At 37.5% G+C, this 16,944-nt stretch overlaps 1 protein-coding gene across 9 annotated transcripts in view; it reads right to left on the reverse strand.

The window, feature by feature from the left end:
* The window catches only part of Cep350 (centrosomal protein 350), a 193,547-nt gene that overhangs the window by 47,123 nt on the left and 129,480 nt on the right, over positions 1 to 16,944 (reverse strand). For 6 of the 9 annotated variants that reach the window (XM_045161454.1, XM_045161431.1, XM_045161439.1 and 3 more), the window contains exons 27-29: positions 15,084 to 15,241; positions 3,336 to 3,458; positions 2,079 to 2,278 (exon numbers count right to left, since the gene is read on the reverse strand). In XM_045161454.1, coding sequence (XP_045017389.1) covers positions 2,079 to 2,278; positions 3,336 to 3,458; positions 15,084 to 15,241 — 481 coding nt within the window. The remainder of the gene's footprint in view (positions 1 to 2,078; positions 2,279 to 3,335; positions 3,459 to 15,083; positions 15,242 to 16,944) is intronic. The other 3 variants (XM_045161478.1, XM_045161472.1, XM_045161464.1) reach the window with 1 other exon arrangement.

The following is a 16,944-nucleotide window of genomic DNA, read 5'->3' on the forward strand; positions in this document are numbered from 1 at the left end:
TCTCTCTCTCTCTCACCCCCCCTGCCTATTTCCGTATCTCTCTCTCTCTCTCTCAAATAAATAAATAAAAAATAAAATATCACTTAATATTTTTAAAACTCTATAAATTAATATTTTTTTACAATTGAAATCCTTGTCTACTTAATATGAAGAAATGCCCATACCCAAATAATAGTTCAGTTTAACAGGTAAGGATGAGATAGCATTTATAATCATTTAAAAGTTAAAAAGTTGTTTATAAATATTGTATATGTATAGCATAAAGTGAATAGCTTAATGAATCACAGTTCTAAACATCAAGGAAATTCATCAATACAAAATGATAGTGGGCAAAGTTGACATGATTTTAGATAATGTATTAGTTTTTAGGCAAGAAGAAATAGAATCCTTTACATTTCTACTTTATAATTCTCAAGACAGATTATTTTAGTTTCGTTTGATAACAGCAACAAACATTTACTTTAAAAAGCAAACAATATAAAAACTAAAAAGAAAATGGTAGGCCCCTGTCCTGTCTCTTCCAATCAGGTGTTTCTGTGCTCTTTATTGCTCTGGCTGGCCTTGAATTCATAATCCTCCTGCCTTTGCCTCTACTTGGGTACTAAGATTACAGGTATGTACTACTATTCAGTTCTCCTATCTTTTCTAGATTTATGGTATTTCTTTTCTCTCTTTTTTTTTTTTAAATAATGTTCCAATGTTAACTGGTCTGTACACACAGAAGTAAGGACATTTTGTTTTGTTTTGTTGTTGTTCTGAGGCAAGGTATTATGCATACCAGGTTTACCTCAAACTTGATATGTAAATAAGGATGACCTTGAATTTCTCATCTTCCTGTCTCTACCTCCTGAGTGTTGGGATTAGAGGTGTGTGCTGGGATTAAGGTTTATGTGGTGCTGGAGATCAAACTTGGGGTTTCATGCATGCAAAGCAAGCACTCTGCTAACTGAGCCACATCCCCAAACCACAACTGTGCTTTGTTTTAGGATTTTCTAAACCAGAGACCTTACTAAACTCATTTATTAATCATGAGCAACATGTAAATTCTGGATTTTTTGTGTACATATCTTTGTCAACTGCACACAATGGGCTTTTGCTTCTTCCTCTCACTCCATATGGATTTTTTTTCCTGGTTTTTTGAGGTTAGGTCTTGCTCTAGCCCAGGGTGACCTGGAATTCACTATGTAGTCTCAGGGTTGCCTCGAATACTCAGCGATCTTCCTACCTCTGTCTCCCAAGTGCTGGGATTAAAGGCGTGTGCCACCATGCCCCACTTCCATATAATTTTTAATTCCTTTCAAGCCTCAATGAACTGTCTACAATCTCCATACAATGCTCAATAAGCAGTCAAAGGGAAAGCTTTCTATGCTTCATGATTAGGATATTTGCCCTAAGTTTGGCTTTAGCTTTACTAGATAAGGAAGTTCTTCTCTATGTCTCCTTTGACCTGTGGCTTGCTTATGTGACCACAAATGATTGTTATGAATCTATGGAAAGATCATGTTATTTTTCTTCTTTAATCTGCCTAAAGTAATTCATCACATATCATTTGTGAATATATACTATGCTAAACTCTCCATGATGAAATGCTAGGTTTGTATGTATAGTATTTTATTTTCTTTTTTGAATATTATTCTTTATGGATTTAGCATTAAGGTTATATACCAGCTTCTTGAGTTGAAAAATGACTCTTTTTGCATTCTGTAGAAAGTATAGACTATACACATGTGTTCTCCTACCCTCCCCATCTTGCGTGTTTTATATACTATTAAAACCAGAGAAAATCTTTGTAAAAAGATGTTTTGCTATGGGGTTAAAATTTTTTTTTAATTGATTGGTCAACAGATGATGAAGATTTTCATTTTCTTATTGAGTAAACTTTGGCAAGTTGTGATTAAAATAAATTCACCCATTTCTTTCAAGTTTATAGTAACAAGTTACAATATTTTCTTAATAGTTTTACAGAATTTATAGCTGTATTACTATCTTCACCTTTAACCATTTCATTTGAAAAAGAAATGAATCTTTCCAATATGCCAGACTTCAGTTTGTAGAATGAATACTAAGTACTTGCTTACCTTTTTGTTCTGTTCTGTGGTTCTCTAGTTCTTTCTTGGGAGTTTTGGGTTTTGTTAATTCTTTGTCCCAGGCAGCCAAAGCTTGTTTTTCCATTTGACGGATTTCTGCTTCTTCTGCATCTAAACGTCTCTTCCATTCAAGGAGCTCCTCAGCATGTTGTCGCCGCTGCATCAGTTTTTGTTCTCGCTTTGTCAGAAACCTGTGGTCACACCATGAAGAGTAGTGAGATGCTACACTTACACACAAGTTCACTTCGAAAGCTCTATCACTCATTCCTCATCAGCAAGTGTGCAAAAGCAGAGCATTTACACTACTCTGTCGGAGAAAAATATGAGTGATAGAAGCACTGAAGAATCAGCTTATTCAAAAAATGAGAGAATTATTGTTTTCTCATAATAGTTTGTCAAGGTAGCAAAGGAAAAACAGTGGTAAATTCAGAAAAAAAAAGTCACTCTATTTGGACAAACTTGGTTGGTAATGCCAAATTCAATCTATATATTCATATTTATAGGTGAATCTTTTTCATAACACAAGAAATTTATTCTAAAGGTTCAGACCAGAAAACACACAAAACCCACAAACAATGACCAAAACCAATAAAAACAAACTTCAAAGCATCCAAATAAGCAAGCAAACAAAAAAAATATGGTTATAGACCCTTTTTGACCTTTGCTTTCAAATTCTTGCTTATTTTACCTAAGGAAGCAATGTCAGGTGATCAATCTTTTTTTTTTTTTTAATTACATAGAAAACACTAAGTACCATTCTGATGCCTTGTTACTATAAATGTTATTATTTACTTACTTCAGTAAAAGGATACATCAAATGTCTTAAATTTCCCAATTTAACCCAAACTTAAGTCTCACATCCTGGGCTCAAAGCATTGGAGGAATTACTGATTTATACATTTTTTAAAAAAGACTCACTTAGCAGTCACTAACAAACTGTTCAAATGTAGATGCTGTGCCTAAATAAGATGTAGGCTGCCTATATTATTGGTGTTAGATCTATAGTGATAACTAACCAACAAAAATGCATTCACACACCCAACAAACACTTAGCACAAGAAGAGCTGTCACTTCTCTTCTTGAGTAATCATGACAATTTAATGTAAAAGTACAAGGATAAAATCTGTATGACATTTGACAAAAGGCCTCCAAGCTATTAAAAAAAGAAAAGGAAAAAAGCAAACAAAACAAACAAAAAGAACAGAGCATGCTCTATCAAAGAGTGCACTGAAAAAGGTGCAAAATTACCTGACCAACTGGTTGTAGATATACAGCTGGAATTTGGGGTGAAGGTTGGGAAAACAGACACTGAGAGAGGCCCAGTGGTGAGACGTAAAGACAGAGAAGAAGTAGTGAACAGGAGAGCAGTGTCTACAAAATAAGGAGGAAGATTTTAAAACCAAGAGATCAAGAAGCAGGAAGAATGAGAAAGGGAATGCAAAAGAGCTGAGTGAAGAACTTTTAATATGCTTCCTGAAAATATTACAAGCTATTCAGTTAAAGCAACTCTTATTCTCAATGTGACACCCACACACTCATAAAAACATAGGTACCTTTATGGGTCTTACCAGTGATTTCTGGATAAACATGCCTTTCTTTTCGAATATTGCTTAATCATCACTATATTTTCAGTTAAACTTACTTGTTTATGAGTATAGAAAAGCAGTGAGGGACTAAAGTTTTCAAATAAGGTTTAACATAGCATACAATAATTATGGCCATGATTCTAACATATTAGCAACTAAATACATATGTAATCTTGAGCAGCTGATATCTGTACCTTGTTATATTAATTTTAAGCTTAACATTAAGAAGTACTATATTTATCTTACCTAACCTTACCATCAAAATATAGCTTGAAAGTTAATATTCAATAAACTGATTTATGGGGAAAATATCTTGTTAACCTCTACAACATAAAACTGCTAACAGGACGTACAGGGAAGTATTTTGCTTTAAATTTTAAAAAGGCCCTCTTAACTAACAGTACTGAAATACAATACTCATCCTATAAAATATCAGGGTGTGTAATGTAAGAATAAAGTGAGCTAGTCTCAATAAACACTGTCAGCTAAAAATAAGCTACAAATAGTTCAATCATAAGGTTAAAGAAGAAAATTTCATGTTAAAGTTATAAAAGCAGAAGAAACCCCGAATTACTCTTCTTTTATAGCAGTAAATAGCTCATCATCTACATCAATGAAAGGATAAAAAGGTTTGGAGAGGATAATTCTCTTTGACAGAGCATGCTCCTGTTCACATGCACACAAGAATCTGTAGATCAAGGCATTTTCACTGCCTTTGGAAGGGCAAGGAGTAATGTCAGCATGTCACAGAGTGAGAAAATCTAGGTATAATTCCAGCCACTTATTTGGATTTTTTAAAGTGTGTGTGTGTGTGTGTGTGTGTGTGTGTGTGTATATATATATATATATTCTTATACATATTTTTAGGTAATAAGACTGTTTTAATGTCCATTTCTCCACATTTAGTATTTTATCTCTTCTTCATTTACTTACACACACACACACACACACACACACACATTTCCATCTGGACTGCCTTGATTTTCTGCACCGAAGTTTAAGAAAAAACATTTCTGCATTTCAGGAAGACATTGCCACTTTCCTTGCCATTCTTTATGAGTGTACAGTGGACTTATTTTGATGCCAATTGTCAAAATATTATGCAAACCAAATGTACTTCATTAAAGGTTCAAAAAACTCTACTCATAACATTCAAACATTACCCACCCTTTTAAGTGTAAAACTGCTAAATGCATGTACGACCTAGTACAAAAAGTAAAATGTTGGAACATGTGAAATAAACTAAAAATATACAAACAAAAATTTTAAGCAGCTTAATAAAGAAAACAATAATATTTCTCTATCAAAAAGGCATCTGCTTTCCATTCATAAAGATTGAGCATATTCAAAAGCTCTAGTTTAGAAATGAAAAACAAAAAGATATGGCTAATAGAAAATGAATAAAATAGTTTTAAGAAAAGTTTAACTTGGGGCTAGAGAGATGGGTCAGTGGTTAAAGGTACTTGCTTGCAATGCCTGACAACCTGGGTTCAATTCCCCAGCACCCACATAAAAGCCAGATATACAAAATAGTGCATGCATCTGGAGTTTATCTGTAGCAGCAGGAGAACACCTATATTTTCTCTTTCTCTCTCAAGTAAATAAAAACATTTTAACTGCTGAACCATCTCTCCAGCCCCTATAAAAATATTTTTAAGATAAGTTTAGTTTAATTGTAAGCTTAGAACTGCCTCTCAGAAACATTATTTCCTTATTTAACATCAATATATTCTAAAACTAGAGTTTTATATTCTATAAAATATCAAAATGCATAATTTTTAAAGTTTTATTTGAGAGAGATTGAGAGAAAAGAGAAAGAATGGGCACACTAGGGCCTCTAGCCACTGCAAACAAACTCCAGATGCATGTGCCACCATGTGCATGTGGCTTATATGCGTACCAGGCAATTAAACCTGGGGTCCTTAGGTTTTGCAGGCAAGCACCTTAACCACTACGCCATCTCTCCAGCCTTAATTTTTAAAGTTTTAAAGCTCAAGAAAAGTCACAGAGCAGCACTTTACATTAGTGTGAATAATCCTTCAAGATGCTGCACAGGAAATTATATAAATGCCTATTAACAGAAAATGATACTAATAGCCTTTTATGGTTGATATTGAGACATCCTCTAACAACTTCCAATACTGTATCAAAACAGTGGACAAGGATTTAATCTAGTATAGAACATATTATAGTCCTGTAACATTTTTATGTTGGACTATGACTCTTAGTTGCCCATCACTTTTTCTTTAATTCGTTTTTTTCAAAGTACAGTCTTACTAAAGCCCAGACTGACCTGCAGATCGCTCTGTAAGCTCTAGGCTGGCCACAAACTCACAGTGATCTTCCTACCTCAGCCTTCCAAGTGTTGGAATTAAAGGCATGTACCACTACACCCAAACCTTTAAGAAATCTTTATTAATATACACATAAATTTTAATTTTTGATGACATCCCTTCCTCTCCTGTGTCCCATGACCCTGCCCTGGCTGGCTTTCATCCTTCCACCCCTGGAAGTCCCCCTGCAACTTTCATATCACTTATGATCTATTTTCTCTACCCTTTTCCTTAGAAGTTTCATTATTTTCCCCTCTCATGTGCTCCTTTATAGTACCTTGGCATCTATATACTCTCTCGTACAATAATACTGATATATAAAGGTTCTAGGCTAGGTTCCACATATAAGAGCTAACAGGTGGTATTTTTCTTTCTATAACTGAGTTACTTCACTTAATAATTTCCAGTTCTAACCATTTTCCAACAAGTTTCATTTTTCTTTATGGCAGAACAGAATTTCATCACATCCATTCGCCACATTTTCACTACTCATTTCTCAGTTGATGGACATCTCTGCAGACTATTCCTAGCTATTATGAAGAGGACAGCAAGTAACACTGATAAACAAGCAGCCCTACGGTAAGAGCCCAGGAGTGACATAGCTGGCCATATGGTAACTCTAGTTTGGTTTCTTTCTCTTTCTTTTCTCCCTCCCTCCCCTTTTCTTTACCTTTTGTTGAGAGAGAATGGGTGCAGCAGGGCTTCTGACCACTGCAATCACATTCCAGATGCATGCTCCACCTTGTGCATCTGGCTTATGTGGGTTCTGGGGAGTCGAGCCTGGGTCCTTAGGCTTTGCAGGCAAGTGCCTTAATGCTTAGCCATCTCTCCAGCCCTATTTTCAGCTGCTTGAGAAACTTTCACACTGCTTTCCATTGTGGTTGTACCAATTTACACTCCCATCAACAGTAAATAAGGGTTCCTTGGCCCTCATACCCTCATCAGCATTTGCTATTCTTTTGAAATAATTTTATTTTTATTTTTAATAATAATATAATTTTATCTTATATAATTTATATATTTTTATATAATTTTAAAAATAATAATATAACTTTATTTTTATTTATTTATTTGACAGAAAAAGAGAGAGAGACTGGGTGCGCCAGGGCCTCCAGCCACTGCAAACAAACTCCAGATGCATGCGCCCCCTTGTACATCTGCTAACAGGGGTCCTGGAAAATCAGATCTGGGACCTTTGGCTTTGTAGGCAAATGCCTTAACCATTAAGCCATCTCTCCATCCCTTGCTATTGTTTTCTTTAAAAAAATTGTTTATTTTATTTATTTATCTATCTATTTATTTATTTGAGAGCAACAGAGAGAAACTGGGAGAGAGAAAGAGAGAGAGAGAGGGAAAGAGAATGGGTGCGTCAGGGCCTCTAGCCACTGCAAACGAACTCCAGATGTGTGTGCCCCCTTGTGCATCTGGCTAACGTGGGTCCTGGGGAATTGAGCTTCGAACCAGGGTCCTTAGGTTTCACAGGCAAGTACTTAACTGCTAAGCCATTTCTCCAGCCTGCTATTGTTTTCTTGATGAAAACCACTTGGACAGGGGTAAGATGGTATCTCAAAGTTGGTTTAATTTGCATTTTCCTGATGCTAAGGACATGGAAAGCTTTAAAAAGTATTTATCAACTACTTGTTTTTCTTTTGAGAATTCTGTTTAGTTCTTTAACTTTTTTTAAATTGGGCTATTTATTTTGGTGGTTCAGTTTTTTGAGTTCTGTGTGCTAGATATTAATCATCTCAGATGTATAGTTGGCAGATTTTCTCCTATTCTGTAGGCTGTCTCTCCATTTGGTTAACTTCATTTACTGATTATAAACCTTTTTGATTTCATGAGGTCCTATTTATTAATTGCTGACCTTATTTCCTGGGTGAGTAGAGACCTACTGAGAAAGTTCCTACCCATTCCTATATCTTGGAGACTTTTCCCAAAATATCTCACATTAAGGTTTTTGATCTATTTGGAGTTTGTTTTTGTGCAGGGTGAGAGATAGGATCTAGTTTCATTCTTCTGAATATAGATATCCAGTTTTCCCAACACCATTTTTTGTTTGCTTGTTTTTCAAGTTAGAGTCTCACTCTAGCCCAGACTGACCTGGAATTCACTATGTGGTTTCAGGGGGGCCTCAAACTCACAGCAATCCTCCTATCTCTGCCTCCTAAGTGCTGGGATTAAAGGGATGCCCCACCATGCCCAGCTCTAACACCATTTCTTTAAAAGGTTGTCTTTCTCTAATGAGTATTTTTGGCATTTTTATATAAAATCAGGTGGCTATAACTGCATGAGTTAATGTCAGGATCTTCTACCCTGTTCTATCTTTGTGCCACTACTATCTTGTTTGTGTTGCTATGGTTCTGTAATCCAGCATGAAATCAGGCATTGTGATACCTTCACACACACACACACACACACACACTTTATTTATTTATTTAACTTATTTATCTCCAGATGCTCTGGCTATCTGAGGTCTTCTGTGCCCCCAAATTTTAAGATTATTTATTCTGTTTCTGTGAAAAATGGCATTGGGAATTTTACAATGCATCTATAAAGTACTTTTGGTAAGATGGCCTTTTTCACTGTATCAGTTCTTCCAATCCATGAGCATGGAGATCTTTCCATCTTTTAATATCTTCTTCAATTTCACTCGAGTGTTACAGAGAGGCCATTCACTTCCTTGGTTAGGTCTATTCACAGGTATTTTTAAGGTTCTTGTGAATGGAGCTGCTTCCTTGAGTTCTTCTTCAACTTGTTTGTTATTTGTATATAGGAAGGCTACAGATTTTTGTGTTTATTTTGTAACCTGCCACTTTACTGAAAATGTTTATCAGTTCTAAGAGTTTTCTAGAGGAGTCCCTATGGTTTTTTGTGTATAAAACCCTATCATCTGTAAAGAAGGAAGCTTTGAGTTCTTCCGTTCCCATTTGTATCCCTTTTTAAAAGTTTTTTTTTTAAATATTTTAATTATTTGAGAGAGAAAGAAGGAGGGGGTGAGAAAATGAGAACACAAGGGCCTCTAGCCCTGCAAGTAAACTCCAGATGCATGCTCCACCTTATATATTTGGCTTTTGTGTCTTGGGGAAACGAACCTGGGCCCTTTGGTTTTGCAGGCAAATGCCTTACCATCTAAGCCATTTCTCCAGCCCCTATTTGTATCCCTTTTAATTGCTTTTCTTGTCTTACGGCTGTAGCTAAGACTTCCAACACTGTATTAAGTAAAAATGGAAAAAGTGTACACCTTTGCCTTGTTCTTCTTTTGGAGGAAATGTTTTGAGTCTTTCCCCCATTTAATATAATGGTGGCTGCAGGTTTGTCATACATAGGATTTACTATGTTCAGACATGTTTCTTCTATTCCAAGTTCCTTCAGTACTTTCATCATGAAGGGATGACTTTGTCATTAGCCTTTTCTGCATCACTCAAGATGTACTGTCTGTCCTTAAGTCTATTTATGCAATGTCTACTAAACAGAGGAATACGATCGTGCTCAAGATAACTTTAGATTTCTAAAACAGTTTTCTTTTCAAGCTATAAGGTTGAAAGTAGACATATTAATTTAACTTCACCTTTAACTTTTCTTTTTGAACTTCCCTAGCAACAGCTGATGTGTGTGGTGTGTGTATTCCCTAGCAACAACTGGTGTAGGTGTATCTATCTAATCTAATGATCCTGCCATGCATTATTTTTTACACAGACAGGAAGCTCTCTGAGGATAGAGTATATGTTTATTTTTGCAACCCTCATGTGATTGTTTGATTTGGGTGTCCCCCATAAGTTTATGTGTTCTGAGTGCTAGGTTCCCCAGCTAGTGGCAATCTGGGAATTAGATACTCCTAGAAGCAATGTATTGTTAGAGATAGGCTTATCGGTGTTATAGCTAGCATCACCTTGCCAGTGTTTGGCACACTCTCCGGCTGCTATTGTCCACTTGATGTTGCCAGGAGGTGATATCCACCCTCTGCTTATGCCATCATTTCCCCCTGCCATTATGGAACTTCCCCTTCAGTCTGTAAGCCAAAATAAACCCTTTCCTCCCAAAAGCTGTTCTTGGCCAGGTGTTTTCTACCAGCAATGTCAGTTGACTGCAACAGTAAAACTGGCAGCAGAGGAGTGGGGCTGTTGCTGCTAGAAACCTGATTCTATGGCTTTGGCCTTTTGAAAGTGATTTGCATGAGGAATGTGGACGGATTTAAAACCTTTGCCTAGGAAACCTTGCAGCGCTTTAGTACAGCTTAATGGTCCATTCTGGTAGGAGTTGAGAGACCTGAATGCAGTAAGAACTATGGACTATGAGGTGTGGCTCTTGAGGGTAAGAGCTTTGTTGGAACTGCAGTATGATGCAGACTATATGAAATCTGCTGCAGTATGGCTGCCTATGTCCTGAGAGCTTGTGCATGTTTGCACTGCATAGAAATGGACTGGTGTGATCAGAGGATATGGCACAGAAAGCAATGAAATCTTTGGGCTGAAACTGCTGCTCCTTCAGCTGTAATTGTTTGAAAGATTACAGACACTGAGATTGGAGCAGCTGACCTGCATTGGGACAACAGGAAGAATGTAGATTCTTCTGAAGGGGCCTGAATGCTGAAGGAGTGTCCTGTTCTTCAAAGTCTGCTTTATTCCCCTCTGGATTAACAAATTGGTAGCCTACCTGGTACAAATGCAGGAAAGACAGGGTCTTTAAATTTGTAACAGTTTTGTTTTTTGGAAATGGCCATGGGCAGTGTGAAGCAGGCTTGTTGGATTACCTGTGTGGAACCCAATGAAGCCATGAGAATGAACCATGAGTTGCAGTGGAGACCCAATGGAGATGCCAGGATTATGGCATGGCTGCCAAGGAGAGCTGTCAGCACCAGATGAAGGTTTCCAGGACTGTGAGTAGCATAGCTGGAGGGGTGGAATTGGAATTCCAGAGACTTGCTGCTGGTTAGAATTATTGGCCTTGGAGCCTTGTCACTGACTAGAGTTGTCAGACTTGGAGCTACAGAGTTTGACATTTGTTTTAAATCTTGTATTGGTTCAATATTTCTTTGCTATGCCCGATGCCATATTTTGCAGTGCAGATGCTTATTCTGTGCATTTGTATGTATGGATAGATGGATATATGGATGGATGGATACATATATACATACATACACACATACATACATATATACATACTACAGCTTAGTTAAAAGACTTTGTACTACAGGGATGTTTGAACATCATTGGGATTGATAAAAACTATGGGGACTTTTAAGTTGAACTGAATGCACTGCATTTTACATCATGAATGAATCATCATGAAATTCCAGATGTGTGCACCACTTTGTGCACATGTGCCACCTCTGTGTTTGCATCACCTTGTGCATTTGGCTTATGTGGGTTCTAGGGAGTGGAAAATGGGCCCTAGTCTTTGCAGTCAAGCGTCTTAACTGTTAAGCAATCTCTTTAGCCCTGTGTCACTTTTTGCATCTGGCTTTATGTAGGAGGCTGCTTTACAAGCAAGTGTGTCAAACTGCTAAGCCATCTCCCCAGCCCCTTGTTTGAAGAAATCTTATTTATCCCAATGGAAATGATGGAATATTCACATATATGTAAATATTTGGGATTTTATCTTTAATTTTAAAAATGTGTCATTAGTAGGAAAAATTAAGAGATATGGAAAGGGTTCCTTGCCCCTGAAAAGTAAGGAAAATCTTACCATGAATATTATAAACATGATTTATAATCTGATTTATAATAAGAATACTTTTGACCTTTATTTTTTAAAGACAGGTAAAGATGATCTTGAACATATGATACTTCTGCCTTTACCTCCTGAGTGTATCACCACATTCAGTTTATGTGATATTGAGGACTGAACCCAAGGTTTCATGCATGCTAGACAAGCACTCCACCAACTGAACTACATCTTCAGCTCACTTTAACCTCTTTTCTTTTTTTTTTTTTTCAAGGTAGGGTCTCACTCTAGCCCAGGCTGACCTGGAATTCACTACAGAGTCTCAGGGTGGCCTTGAAATCACGGCGATCCTCCTACCTCTGCCTCCCGAGTGCTGGGATTAAAGGCGTGCGCCACCATGCCCGGCTTTTAACCTTTTTTAATACCTACAATATGTCTTATCATTTCATTTACTGTTTTTTAGATAAAAATAACTATATCAAACTTTTTGTCTTTTGAACCCTTTAAACAATGTAACAGTCACCAAAGTTGTAATTATATATAGCTATTGTTGAGAAACTTAAATGTTTAAATGTTTCTCTCCTGAGAAACCGACAACCCAAGAACACATATCTCCTTTCCTTCTCTTTCTTTCTCCATTCCTTTTTTTTTTTTGAGGTAAGGTCTCACTCTAGCCCAGGCTGACCTGGATTTCACTATGGAGTCTCAGGCTGGTCTGGAACTCAGGGGATCCTCCTACCTCTGCCTCCCCATGTGCCACCACTCCTGGCGTCTCTCTCCATTCTTAAATTTGTATTCAAACCTTTTCTTAATAAATTCCAACTTTGGTTCATTAGAAAAAAATAGAGATCTGGGGAGATGGCTCAATGTGCTTGGACCCCCAGAACCCACATAAAGCTGGAGATAGCCACCTGTCATCCCAGCATACCTATGGCCAGAAGAAAGGCAGTGAATCTCACTGGCTAGCTAGCCCAGCAAAGGACAAGACCAACCTGGCTCACAGGAAGGTGAAAGAGGGACTGATACTCAAGATTGTTCTCCGACTTCTGCAATGTGCTGCAGCATCGACATACTGTAACTCGCACATGCACACATATATTAGACAAAGTTTTTGAAAACTTTGGATTAAAAAAACACTTGTCCTTCTTCCCTCCCTCCCTCCCTCATCCATCCATCCATCTATCTATCTAATCATAGTTAAGATTTTTGGGATAAGACCTCACTATAGAGCCTAGGCTGGCCTACAACTTACTGCATAGCCTACACTGGCCTTGAACTCATGCTCTTCCTATTTTAGCCTCCTTAGTGGACAGACTACAGGTGCATATCACCACCTGCTATTTTCAAAAACTTATTTTCATATTCATTTTAAGTATTTTGAAGGTACAAAGTGGCTTTCTTACAATTACGTACCCATGTAGAACCACATTTATAGAAAGTAAGAGTTTTGCTTACAACTGTTTGACTATAACTAAATCAGAGGCTGGTGTCACATGTATCAAAATAATAATTTAAGTTCTTTCTATGATTCAAGTTGCTAACTTAAAATGGCAATCAAGAAAAATCTATAGTGGTTCTGCTTCCCATATTTAGTGGATTTCAATAAAGGCCGATATGGGGTAGAGGTTACACAAACAAGAACAAAGGCTACTTTACAAACCCTATTTAATTAAATGTACATCAAGAGAGTAAACTATAAGATGAACTTATGTACAAGTGAGCTGTATCCAAGCAGGGGAAAGTCTTCTTTAAAAAGGAACTTAGGAGCTGGGGAGATGGCTCAGTGCATAAAGTGCTTATCATGCAAATATGAGGAGCTGAGTTCAAATCCCCAGGACTTACGGCTAGCCAGTCTAGCTGAATCTGTGAATTCTGGGTTCAGTGACAGAGCTTGTCTGAAAAAAGCAGGGTGGACAGGTTGGAGAGATGTCTGTGTGAGTAAGGCACTTGCCTTCAAAGCCAAAGGACCAAGGTTCAAGTCCCCAGGACTCATGGAAGCCAGATGCACAAGGCGGTGCATGTGTCTGGAGTTCATTTGCAGTGGCTGAAGCCCTGCTGAGCCAATTCTCTATCTTTCTCTCTCAAATAAAGAAATAAAGTTTAAAAAAAAATTAAAAAGTAGGGTGGAAAGTCACTGAAGAGGACACCTGATATTGCCCTCTGGCCTCCATGCATGCACATGCACACACGTTTCCACACATGAAGATGTGTACACTCATAATCCCATTTACCACTTGGGAGGCAGGAGGAGTCTAAGGCTAAGGCCAGCCTATGCTACACAGCAAGATCTAGGCAAGTTGTATAAACAAAACCCTATCTCCAAAAACAAAATCTCTTAAAAATCTTTTAGAAGAATGTAAAAATAAGAAATCATCACAAGGCTTAGTGGTTCACACCTGTAATCCTAACAGTCTGGAGGCTGAGGTAGGAGGATTGTCATTTACCATGAGTGTCAGGTCAGCCTGAGCTACATAATACATTCCAGTCAGCTTGGGCTTCAGAGTGAGACCCTGTCTCCAAACAAGAAACAAGAAAAGAACAACAACAACAAAAGACACATCAAATTACATGTATGACTTTCCTCTGATCGGTGTCTACCATGTGTATATTTCCTTGTCACACTAGATCTACCACGTGGGCATTTCCTCTAAACTCTGGACCTGCTACCTGTGTAACTTCTGTAAACTTGGGGTAACCACGGGTGTAACCCTCTTTATTACCCGTTTCTCATCTGAATTTCCTGGTCTCAACTTTGGTTCTTTCTCTCTCCTATTCTTAAGTCATCATCACTTACTCTTAACTTTCTTCCATGGGGTGATTCAAGGTGGATACTGTGTCTTCCACATGACTGTGTGTTTCCATACTTTCCACATGCTTATGACTCAGCTCCAGCCTTTTTCTAAACCACAATTTTTCTTAAATACCACAATTTGTGATTTCTCCCTAAATAAACTCAATAATTCTTTTTTTTTTTTTTTTAAAGACACATCATCCATACCCTAAAAAGAATCCCAGCTTCTCTGGTCTCAAACTTGCAATGCTAAAATGTTAGTTGTACTTGAGTAAGTCTGAGAACTGCCAGAGCAGAGAACTGAGAGGTCAGGAGATACAGTGTCTTGCCCTCTGTGTCTCTCTCTTAATTAAAGAAAGGAAAAAATATTGTCACAAGTACACATGCAAACACTACTGTGGTTTTTAAATAAGAAATCTGTCCATATTAAAATGAGGAAAATGGTTTTATAAATAATATCTACAGTTAATTGACTACTAACTTATCCAGTATTTCTGCTAAAATGTTACTTAATTCAGAAAATATTTCATCTTAATCTAATTTAACAAAGTATATTAAAAACATTACTTATTGCTACTACTTTCAATTTAACTACAGAGGAGATACTTATAAAATGAATTACTTTTCATCCATGCGGCTTCTCATGTTCTTCAGTTTCTGCATGATGCTGCTAGTTTCACTGCTGGAAATTGAAATGGGAGAAGGACTGCGAGTCTCTAAATCAGTTGGACCGGGACTAACTGCCTTACTATTCTTCATATCATCATCACTGTGAGAGTCCTGAAAACAAAAAGGAGAAAAATGTTACTGGAGTTTAAAAGGATCTTAAACACTGCCAATTCAAAATTAACTTTAAGGTGAAAACAATGTTTGTAGTAACAGCTGAAAATTAAGACACTAATTGAAGAACAAAAATATATCACACAATGAAAAATAGTTGAAATAGTAAATCTGTCAGGTGTGGTGGTCCACATCTGTCATGATAGCACCCAGTAGGCTAAGGCAGGAAGATCAGGAGTTTGAAGCCTGCCTGGGACACATAGTGAGATACTAACAACAACAAAAAAGTTAATTTTATGTTAAAACCTTTTTTATTTTATTTATTTGTGTGAGAGAGAGACAGAGAAAAAGGGGAGAGGGTGCCAGGTCCTTCAGCCACTGCAAACAAACTCCAGACACATGCGCCACCTTGTGCATCTGGATTATGTGGGTCCTGGGGAATCAAACCTGGGTCTTTTGGCTTTACAGGCAAATGCAAAGACCACTAAGCAATCCCTCCAGCCTGTTATGAACCTTTTTACTACAGAGGAAGGTGGGGAGGGAGAAAGCACAGATAGACAGATACTATACTATGTATGATGGTTTAATAAAAGAAAAAGAATTGCCAAGAACTGAAACATGAAATCTAAAAGACATCTGTCAGTACTAATCTAGTACCTAAAAGCTGAAGTACTCAAAAGGAATCCAAGGGGCTAGAGGAGTAGATAAACTGTAGAGTGCTTGCTTAGTGAGAATGAGATTTTGGGTTTAATCCTCTGCACTGCTTAAAATGATACAAAAACAGACACCGTAACTATGTAAAACAAATACTGTGTATATAGAAACAATAAACAAAAGACATAAACATACTAGAAAAGACAGTGGCTTTATTCCTAATAGAAAATAATTATTTTCACAGGTATTTAAAAGCTTATAGAGGGCTGGAGAGATGGATTAGTGGTTTAGGCACTTGCCTGCAGAGCCAAAGGACCCAGGTTTGATTCCCCAGAACCCACATAAAGACAGATGCACAAGGTGGTGCTTGCATCTGGAGTTCATTTGCAGTGGCTGGATGCTCTGGTGTTTTCATTCTCTCTCTCTCTCTCAAATAAACAAAAGTTAAAAAAATAAATAATGGGCTGGAGAGATGGCTTAGCGGTTAAGCGCTTGCCTGTGAAGCCTAAGGACCCCGGTTCGAGGCTCGGTTCCCCAGGTCCCACGTTAGCCAGATGCACAAGGGGGCGCACGCGTCTGGAGTTCGTTTGCAGAGGCTGGAAGCCCTGGCGCGCCCATTCTCTCTCTCCCCCTCTATCTGTCTTTCTCTCTGTGTCTGTCGCTCTCAAATAAATAAATTTAAAAATATATATATATATATTTTTAAAAAACGCTTATGCAGAAAACATTTAGGAACTTCTAGCTTAATCAATAAATTACTTTAATAAGCAAAAAGTCAAACTCAAAGGTGACTCTCTTGCGAAGCCTACATGCTTGGGTGTGTACTCTCCTTTCCCAAACAGTTGTGTCTATTTCTCTCTCTTTCTACTTATCACCTAGGTAAATTCATACTGGAATCTCTTAATAAATTCTAACTCTGCTTCAAAAAAGAAAGAAAGGGAAAGCAAAGGAATGGAGGGAGGGAGGGAGGAATTTTAAGACAAGCACAATGGCATATTCCTATAATCTCAGGACTGTGGAAACTGAGGAAGGAGAATTAGCTGAGGCCA

The sequence above is a fragment of the Jaculus jaculus genome, chromosome 1, assembly GCF_020740685.1.
Source record: "Jaculus jaculus isolate mJacJac1 chromosome 1, mJacJac1.mat.Y.cur, whole genome shotgun sequence".
NCBI classification, from domain to species: domain Eukaryota; kingdom Metazoa; phylum Chordata; class Mammalia; order Rodentia; family Dipodidae; genus Jaculus; species Jaculus jaculus.